Source organism: Phocoena phocoena, chromosome 21 (assembly GCF_963924675.1).
Source record: "Phocoena phocoena chromosome 21, mPhoPho1.1, whole genome shotgun sequence".
Classification (NCBI taxonomy): Eukaryota; Metazoa; Chordata; class Mammalia; order Artiodactyla; family Phocoenidae; genus Phocoena; species Phocoena phocoena.
In genome coordinates this window covers 30,197,208-30,207,481 of record NC_089239.1, presented here as the reverse complement: position 1 = coordinate 30,207,481, position 10,274 = coordinate 30,197,208, and the positions used below count along the sequence as shown (strand labels likewise).

Genomic DNA, 10,274 nt, shown 5'->3' with positions numbered 1-10,274 from the left:
TGACTCCTGAGGGCAAAAAGCAAGGCTATTACATCAAAACTTCATATCAGGTCACCCTAAAGACCTCCTACCTATCTGACAGCAATGTTTTCATCGCAAGAAGAATGAAGTGTGCATGACGCTTTACTTTCTGTTTATACTTCTACACTTTAATCAGATTCTTTGACTGCATTTCACGCTCAACCCCAGTGAAAACTCACCAGACAGCAGCTCTTGGTGCTAGCCTACACGGTCTGCTGGCTGCTTCTCTGAGCAGGAATTTTAGGGCATAGGTGGCTCTTAGAAAACAGCCATGTAGTAAACTCGTCAATGGGCCAGGGGCTGGGGTGGAGGAAGTAATGTATCCAAAGGCAAGAGGACCCCAGGGAAAATTTTTGAAAATGTAGGACTTCCGGCACTGTTATATAATCAGAACTGATACTTGAAATGAACCTATTGGCTGTTGCTGAAATAAGCAATGGGAAACCATCAAATGCTTTACACATAATGACTGGCATCTCCTGAACTGTTATGTACCTAGCACTGTAACTGGTGATATAAAGCTTTTTTTTTTTTTTTTTTTTTTTGTGGTACGCGGGCCTCTCACTGCTGTGGCCGCTCCCGTTGCGGAGCACAGGCTCCGGATGCGCAGGCTCAGTGGCCATGGCTCACGGGCCCAGCCACTCTGCGGCATGTGGGATGTACCCGGACCGGAGCGCGAAGCAGCGTCCCCTCCATCGGCAGGCGGACTCTCAACCACTGCGCCACCAGGGAAGCCCCCCTTCTTCTATTAATAAACCTTGCCGCCAAGCCTGGGAATGACTCGTCCTTTGAAGGTTCATGCGGAATGAGCTAACAGAGATAAGAATCAACCCGCATTTTCTGTGGGGAGAAGAGCTCAAGGGGAGAGGGCTTCAAATCTTATCGAGGACTAAGCTTTCTCAAATCCCCATGAGGTAGGCATAGGGCGGTGAGTGCGCCTTCCCTCCATAGGAGGAAATAGAACCGAGCTGAAATGGTCAAGCCCATGCTTCTAGGGGAGTTTATCCACTATTTAAAAGTGACTGTTTTCTTGCTTTGTTATCATCAGCAACAAGATCTCAAGAGTTAAAGGGATCTGCAAGGTCATGTAACAAAATGCCTCATGTGACGGTTGAATCCTGCCTCTTCTGCAACACTTCCAACGCTGGTGAACTCAGTGTTCCCAAAAGGATCCCACTTTACTTTCAGCTGCTATGCCTATCATTTTACTTTTCTCCTTATTGAGCCAGACGACACTTCCCTAAAACTTGTCTCATTGTTCGTGTCTGGATTCCTGGTTCTCAGAAACCTCCCTCCCCTCTTTCTTCCTTTCTTCCCTTCCTGTTTTCTTTCTCTTTTAAATTAATTAGACCATGTCCTTTTTATTTTATTTTTGACTTTCTGATTTTTTAATTTGAGTTATAATCGACAAATAAAATTGTAATTGTCATGATGTGTACGTTGTTATGATTCAAAGCATGGGCACGGGCTTCCCTGGTGGCGCAGTGGTTGAGAGTCCGCCTGCCGATGCAGGGGAGGCGGGTTCGTGCTCCGGTCCGGGAGGATCCCACATGCCATGGAGCGGCTGGGCCCGTGAGCCATGGCCACTGAGCCTGCGCGTCCGGAGCCTGTGCTCTGCAACCGGAGAGGCCACAACAGTGAGAGGCCCGCGTACCGCAAAAAAACAAAAAAAAACTCAGAGCTTATACCGTTTTCTCAAATGGTGCTTCGGTAGTTGTTTGGATAGAGCACTGAAGAGCTGCTCCCAGAGCAGGGGTTGGGGGCCTGCGGAGGCATGCATCACTATGCCACCAGGAAGCGGGCAGCAAAGGGAAGGGGGGACCACATACCCACGAGACCCTTACCCTCCATGGCGTGGTCAGGGTGGGCGCTGGCACCTGGAGAGGAAAATTGCTGGAGTGGAAGATCCTGGAACAAAGCTTTCTGTCATCATGGTGCTTCTTCATCTTTCTTTTCATGAAGAGCTGTCTCTCCAGCAAATTCCTTTCCCAAGACTCATGGTGTCTTCCCTCCACATGAGCGGATGCCAGAATGATGGGGAGCAAAGGGGAAGGGCGAGCCAGGCACCAGGGGTGTGAAGTCTCACAGCCAGCCTGGGGCTCCCTGGCTTCACCTCTGCCCGACCAGCTGATGGCGGAGCCGTGGTGACTCGTGGAACAGGATGTCCAGGTGTGATGCTTGATGCTAGGTGTGGTGCTGTTCCAGGCGAGCACCACGAAAAACTGGAAAAGTTGCACATTTCACTTTACTGTTGTCACTGTGTTGTTCCAGGGAGGAAGCTGGGGGAGCAGAGATGGGGCAGCTACCAGCCCAAGTTTGTGTCTCAAAGCCAGATGAGTGTCTTCACCCTTCAGAAACTGTCTCCTTTAGCCCTGTGGTTCTCAGTACCATCTTGGCAGCATTTAAGAATTACATATGGCATCCAAGGCACCACCTGTAGGGATGACTGATTGAGTAGCGTGGATCCTTAGCTAATTCTGTAAAGGGACCTGAGTGAAACTATTGTGCATCCAGAGCTGAGAACCATGGCCTCACATAGAGAATCGTGGTTCCCTTACATCCTCTCCAGCAGCTTCACTATCATTTCCCTGCAGTAACATGACTCTGGCCACCACCACATCCCCCCACTAAGTAAGGCTCCGAAGGAGTGGCAGACAGAGAGGAGCTGCAGTGGACGCTGGTCATTTCACACGATCCACAGACCCGCTACGATCTGTGAGAGGGAAGGCTAGCCTTCCTCCTCAGAAACAGGGACAGCACTCTCGGAGGAGACATGTCATATGATGCACTTCACGTCAGAGAGGGAGGCGTCTTCTAGAGGGCAAACCTCACTCGGGGGCCTGCGTTTGTACCCAGAAAGATAGTGCTGTACGAGGAGAGATGCCAGGTGGGAGACACCCCATTTCAGACAGAGAGAGCATTCCCTGAGGAGAAACGTGGGATCCTGGGCCTTGACCTCAGAGAGGTCAGCAGCTCTCTTTGCAGACAAGGCCTGGTGGCTTGTCTTAACTTGTCTTAAAGTTAAGAGCTTTCTCTTAACTTCCTGTCTTTCTTTTTGTCTTTTCTCCTTCTTCTTCTGCCTCTGAAATGTACTGGACTTGAGCTACAAGCTCGAGACAGATGGTGGACAGGCCTCAGGCCCTGGGCTTCCAAGGGCGCATCGGGCAAGCAGAGGAGCGTGGCTGCCGGCGGGGGATGGTGTTCGCCCCACGTGTCCTCGGGCAGCGCAGCAGGTGTCCCAGGTCACTTGGGGGGCGCTGTGCCGTGTCCCAGCAAGTGCCGTGTCAGCCAAGGCCTGAAGGGCAAAGACTGGACGTGGGTGAGCATCGCCAGGGCCTCGGAAACAGAATGTACAAAATCCAGGAGGTAAAAGATCAAAGGAAGTCCCAAAGCTTAAGGCCGCTTGGGCGGGTTGGAGCTTAGCAAGGGGACAGCTGAAGCTGGGGTCACCCGGGTTTTGGTGTGAGGGGTCTCGTAGTCCGTGTTGGAGCGGCTCAGGGCCCCACATGAGGACAGGCAATAGCCCTTGGAGACTTTGGGGCAGAAGTGAGGGTCGGGGCCTCGGAAGGTCTGGTCTGGCTGCAGACTCCCAAGTTTGGAGGATCCTTATTTCACCCCCAAGAGAGGGATGTAGCCCGGGACCATGGGTGGATTTCTGAGCTTCCGGGGCCTTGGTTTCCCTGACTCCTCCGCACGTGATCGGGCTCTACTAGGTTCTTTCGGAGGCGATGGCGTCATTTGCGTTTCGTGGAGGCGGGTTCTGTCCCAGAAGAGGACGCTGACAGGCTGCGCTAGTGCAACATGATCGGCAACGCGTACGGCCTGTGGCCCACTTTGGAGGGTTTTCGTGTTGCTTTGTTAAAATTCCATCGCGGCCTTTTCCTGCTGCATCGCCTCCGAGGCCGGCGTAGGTTTCAGAAGGCAGAGGATTGCTCTGGAAGCGTGAGCGGGCGGGGCTTGGCCCGAGCGATGGTCCATGGTGTTAGCACAGTCACCGCCACAGCACGCGGTTGTCGCAGGGTAGGACCTGGTGGCGACGATCTCCTTCAGAGGCAGGTGAGGGAGCAAGCTTGTCACCTCTGTCTGCAGTTTACCTGCGTTCAAAGACCCCAAGACATGGGGAGGGCAAACACGTTCGTCTGAAGAGTCCAGATGAACCTGACAAAGATTATCGACATTGAACTCGGCTGAGGGACTGTTTCACCCTTGAGGGGTTTAAAAATCCACTCAGGCTATAATTGTACAGGGAAAGACCTTGTGTAAATGGGTCCGTGTGTATGCATGTCTGTATTCTGATCACTAAACTACTCCACCCACTGGTATTCAAATGTGATGTGTACTATTTCCACGTTGAAAAGCAATCTCAAATCGTTCTGTGTCTTACTTGAATGGAGAAGTTTCCACCATTAACTAACAAAATTAGTCCCCCGTAGAGGCCCAATGCTCTATCATTCACAAGGAATTTGAACTCAGCGGATACAAATATATGCCCACATTTCAAATGCGGAGCCTGACAGGCATGACGGTTGCAGGACTGGAACTGGGGGTTTTGACTCCTCAGTCAAGAGTCTTTCCATGACACTGTGCTCCTTATCGGGAGATGGTTTTGTTAAATGACCTCTTGGGCCCCTTTTCCATCTACGATTCTGTGTCTGAGGGGCAGGGCCAGGCAGGCGAATACTTGTCGTGGAGACTCAGGGTCCAGGAGGGCTCTTCAGGGCTTCTCCCAGCCTTGTTTCTCTAGTTCTGCTGCCTACGGTGGGGAAGCAGGGAGCCCCCGAAAATGAATGGGTCACGTGCTCGGCTTTGAGGCTATGTAATAGGGCAGAGCTAGTAAGGTCTTTGTCCCACTTTCTGACCAGTTGTGAGAGAAAAGAGGGGGATGCAGGCTTTAGGCTGTGACAGGGATGCAGCAATCGTCACAGTGTGGTGTCCCCAGTCCCCTGGTGGCTCCCACGTCCTGTCCTTGGGGCAGAAAGGACAGCAGTGGTAGATTGAAGATTGGTGTTTGAGGCTTGGATTAATTTATTCATTTCTTCACCTCTTTCACACTGACTGTGCTTGGTTGGTCACTAAAGTTCCATAGAGGAGTAAGACCCAGACCTGTCCTGAGGCTTTCACAGGTCAGCAAGGAAGTAGCCATGTAAATAAGTAACAGCAGCACAGTGACAGATCCTAACATGGGGGGCACCGAAGAGCCTGTGGGGGCACAGAGCTCCAGCAATAGATTCCTCTGTGCAGTGTGCAGGGGGTGGGGCCGGGAGGGTCCTGAGTGGAGGGACACTGGAGCCCGCTGGAGTGGAGGGAAGGACTGCTCTGTCCTTCCTAGCTGCTACTGGCCATCTCAGAAGAGGAAGCTGAGTCTTTGAGAGGCACAGTGGGAGATAATTATACTTAGCTCAGAGAAGGGAGCCATGGGGGATGTATAAAGACTTTCCAGGTATGAACACTGGACCCCTGTGGGACCCAGTTGGGCCCCTCTGTCTCTCACCGGCTGCCTGGGGGCCCAGGATCTCGCCACCAGGAACAGTCCAGGCCCTCCTGGGGCCAGTAGAGGGTCCCGGCTCCCAGCTCCACTTCCACCCAGAGAAGAGACTAGCCAGAATCCCAGGCATGCCCCTGCCCCCCTGCCCCGGCCCCAGCTATCCCTGATCACCGATGAGGCACTGATTGTACACCCACATGCTAAGCTGTCATGGCTCTCAGAGGTCTAGACCAGCTACCTCATTTTATTTTTGAGGAAACTAAGGTCAAGTGAAGGGACTAGAGGCAGAACCAGACACAGGTTCCCCAGTATTCTGGGCCCTGGCCCATTCCTTTGTGTGTGTGTTTGTTTGTTTAGTCGTTAGTGGACAGAGAGATGGCCCATGGAATGACAGGACTCTTGGCTGAGCATGTGTCTGCCTGTCCTGAAGCACGAAGACCTGTCGTGTTTCACTTGGGAGCAAAAGCTAAGCCTGTTTCAAATCCCTTCCCAGGCAGGCATTCCCTCCAAGGCCGGCACTGCTCCTGCATCCTTTGAAGGGACGACAAAGGGCTCCACAGAGATGCCTGTGATTAAGAGAGACTCCACTCCATGCAGCCCCACGCGTCTGTCTGATTCCATTTAGAAAACAGCCACGAGTAAGTTTAGGAGAGCCTGGGGAGAGGCCGAGGCATTATACCAAATGTTCATTGAAACCTGAGCTGGGAATCAAGACAGGAACCAGAAGGAGATTTTCTTGGTGACTCTTAAAGTAAGTTCAGCTTATCTGTGAGCAAACTGGACTCGGGCAGTGAACAGAAATACGGAAAGAAGGTATCTTACCACGCTCTGTAATTAGCCTAGAAAGAGCTTGGCTCCTGGTCTCCGACATCAGGACATTTGCTTTTATTATTCTTTTACATTTCTTACTTGTAATGAATGTTCATTGCTCTTTGCATGACTGGTTCAACGATATGGTATGAGTGACAACTTCCAGCAGGATTTGGAGAAACGCAAAGGACCACTGGCTGAAGCGGCAAGGAATCTTCACGAACAAGAGCCCTGCCTTGCTTCGTTCACTCAGATATATGTTCTTCAGAGGTAACATAGAACAATGGGCACTTGATTGGTCAGATATGCCAGGAATCCACTTACGAACTGCTCACCTGGGGAGGTTCACTTAGCCTTCTGATTTTCATTTCCTTTCCATCCCTCAAATGGAACTGCTTCAACCTGACTATATTCTCCATTAGATTGTGTGTTAATCAGCTGAGATAACCTAAGACTAAATGTTTGAAAACTTAAAAAAATCCTATTTACATGTGACTTATTATTATTTCTTGAGGAGTCTATGGAAAGGGGACAAGGCACATTATAGTCTGGGAATAAGTAGGATGAAGCTGGGATTGGGTTTGATGAGAGGAAAGATGTCATTTGGTGGAAAAGAGACCAGTAGATTGGCTGCATTTCTGTCTCTCTGAAGATGAGATCAGCTTGGTTTCTGGTCTACCCCATTTGTGGGTAGGTAAGAGACAGTCCCTGGACCAGGGAAAGGAGGTGGATATTATAAAATTCTGAGACTCTTTTTTTTTTTTTTTTTTTTTTTATGCGGTACGTGGGCCTCTCACCACTGTGGCCCCTCCTGTTGCAGAGCACAGGCTCAGCGGCCATGGCTCACGGGCCCAGCCACTCCGCAGCATGTGGGATCCTCCCAGACTGGGGCATGAATCCGTGTCCCCTACATCGGCAGGCGGACTCTCAACCACTGCACCACCAGGGAAGCCCCTCTGAGACTCTTTAAAAAAAAAACAACAGAAAAAGACAAAGTAGGTAAGCTTTTAGGGAAAATCTTTTATAAGACCTTCACCACTGGTGCTGGAGTCATTCAACAAATATTTATTGAGCACCTACTACAAGCCACACATTCTTCTAAGACCTTAGGATACCTCAAGATCCCATCTGCCTTCTGGAAGCTTACATTTTAGGTGCTAGATCTGCCATCCATCTCTGGTTTATTTTATTTATTTATTTTTTTCTTCCTCTGTATGTGGTATGCAGCACCTATTCCAGGGATCAGAGCAGATTTCAGCTTTTTTCTCACCAGAATAGCAGAAAAAAAGTCTGCAGGTTCCACGTTGCATAAGACAGATAACATTTCTAATTGCAGGTGGAATGTCCCCTATTGATACAATAAATTAGAGCTGATATTTAGTTCATATAGCAAAAGAATAAAGCATGACCCCAGCCGACAGGCCAACTCCACACGGTTATTATATGCTTAAGAAAATGAAGTGTCTGGACAGGTTCCAGTTTAACTGGGCTTCAGTTTCTTAGCTTTAAAACAGGGACAATAATCCATATCTCAAAATTTTGTCAGGAAGATATATATAATACATATATTTTTATATGTTATTGTACTGTATCAGGCTTCTCAAGCTTCCTGGTGATGGATGTGAGCTAATGCAACAGGGAGAAGCAGACAGAGTTTTGGAGAACAGAGTCGAATGATTGGATGGGTGGGTCTTGGTCTCTAGGAAAATAGGAAATCGTTCTGATTCTCAGCTTGTGGCCTAATTTTCAGCTTTACAGCCTACAGTGAAAAAAAAGAAAAGAAAACTGAGCTCTCCTCACCATAACTTGTGGACTTGTAGGTCAAGCACAACTACCCAACGTTCCCATAAGGAAAGCATTTTCTGTTTGTCACAAGAAAAAAAAAATGGAGCTACATGTGGTGATGGCTGTTGGCTAGACTTCTTATGGTAATTATTTTGCAATATCTACAAATATTGAATCATTATGTTGTACACCTGAAACGAATGTAATATTATATGTTGATTATATCTCAATTTTAAAAAAGCATTTTCTATTTGGGAATGAGATGGCTGAAAGAAAGGTCTTATGTCAGGTCTGCAAATGCCAATCTATCATGACTCAGAAAACCAAAACACCCACCGTGTTGGTCTCACATGATTTAAAAAACAACCTTGCGCGATATCTCAGCTCCAAATGGGGTGTACTCTCTGAGGCCATGTCATCTCAGCTCTGTCATGGCTTTTTGGGGAGGACAGCCGAGTGAAGAGATGGGCTGAGCATCTAATGAAGATCAAAGAAGCACAGACTAGGGATCTGGAGAGCTGGACTGGCCTTCCTTCTACCGGTAACTAATGATTTCTCCTTGGACAACCCATTTACCTGGCTATGGCTCAGTTTTCCTCTGTAAAGTCGGCTCTCTGTGAAAGCTGGAGGAAGGCTAGTGTCAGGATGAATAACTGCTATGACCGTGATTGTCAACTGCACTGCAGGACAGTGGCGTTTCTCGGGAGCGTGGTTTCCTCTCTCTGTAAAGTGTGGGGCTTCCATAGAAGAGCATTCATTCCCTTCCAGCTCTGACATCTGTATGACTGTCATTTCTTTCCGCAAACTTTTCTCAGACTGTGATGAATGCTTTCTATTTGTATCGGAACAAAGATGACCCTTTGACTTGGGTTATGACCCTGAAAACTCATACTTAGCTTTTAAAAACCTCTTTATAGGGAAGATCAAAATGGTCCAGAGCTGAGCCCCAAAGGGGTCCACCTGCACCCACCAACAACACACAGATACACATCCAATCCCCGCTCCACGGACACACAAATCAATGAAATTCCTGTACTGCCTTCCCTAGGCTCTCCCAGCTCATCCCTCCTGGCTGGGAGCAGCTTCCTACCTTAACCAGGAGATATTTACCTGAGTTCATCTGGACCAAACAGAAGAGAACAGCGAACAGAAAGAGGACCTTCATGTTTTAAGGTTCCCTCAGGTCTCCCCGCCCTCCTGTGCAGAAAAGCAAATCTGATGAGAGAGCCAAGTGGAGTGGAGAGGAGAGGAGAGGGACAAAAATAGGACATTTATAGGTTTTTGGGAACACTACTCAGGAATGAGCACATTTATCTGGTCTACTGACTAAGGCTGTGGGCAGAAGTTACTCAGATACCTGGATTCCTTGACCCCAAATCCTATACAGTCCTAGCTCCTTAATCTGTGTCCAGTTCCCACAGATCTGACAGGAGTGAGCTGAGCTCAGGTTACGTGATCACAGCCCTGGAGAGCTGGAGGACCAATGGGCGGGGCTTCCCACCTCTTCCCCCCATATGAGCCCCAAGGTGTTCACTGTTCCCCTGCCTAAGAGAATGTTAGCTTCTAGAAGTTAAATCCACTTGAGTCCATATATCTAATATTAAAAACAAACAAACTTAAAAGTTGAAGAAACTTGTATTAGTCACAGGAGAACCAGATGGGTTTTTCTATGGAAATAATCTTTTGAGAAATCGCTGCAGCATGAATAGCTGGAATTCAGTCTTGCCAAATTCCCTCCAGCGTGAACTTCAGAATTTTCAAAGAAAATAGAAGAGATTTTAACTCACATATTTCATATTAAAGATATTAAGGGTATAAATGAGGCAACTGAAATTTGAAAATACAGTTTTACCATGCTTCCTGATGTTCACATGAGAGAACAGATATTCCAGTCAAAGGTATCTGGGAGTAATAAAAATTGATTTTTCACTAGTTAAAAGCAAAATCCACATATCTCCTAAAAAGCACACTTTTTACAAGCCTCATTATCCATACTTGACACAAAGCATTCAGAAATAGAAAATGAAGGGACTTCCCTGGTGGCACAGTGGTTAAGAATCCGCCTGCCAATGCAGGGGACACGGGTTCGAGCCCTGGTCCGGGAAAATCCCACATGCGGAGCAACTAAGCCCAGGCGCCACAACTACTGAGCCTGCACTCTAGAGCCCGTGAG

General features: G+C 48.6%; 1 protein-coding gene across 1 annotated transcript; it reads right to left on the bottom strand.

Moving 5' to 3' along the window:
• Nucleotides 1-7,506: 7,506 nt before the first annotated feature.
• Nucleotides 7,507-9,266, bottom strand: LOC136141871 (sperm-associated antigen 11A-like). The gene is made up of 2 exons (XM_065900031.1): nucleotides 9,212-9,266; nucleotides 7,507-7,664 (listed from the first exon to the last, which is right to left on the bottom strand). Exons 1-2 carry the CDS (start codon nucleotides 9,264-9,266, stop codon nucleotides 7,507-7,509), a joined length of 213 nt encoding a protein of 70 aa, XP_065756103.1.
• Between the last annotated feature and the right edge of the window lie 1,008 nt (nucleotides 9,267-10,274).

Excerpts from the sequence above, each read along its gene's own strand:
- LOC136141871 (XM_065900031.1), bottom strand. The coding sequence starts at position 9,266 with ATGAAGGTCCTCTTTCTGTTCGCTGTTCTCTTCTGTTTGGTCCAGATG. Across the intron at positions 7,665-9,211 it reads TTTGGTCCAGATGAACTCAG|GGGACATTCCACCTGCAATT; the intron begins GTAAATATCTCC and ends TTGTATCAATAG.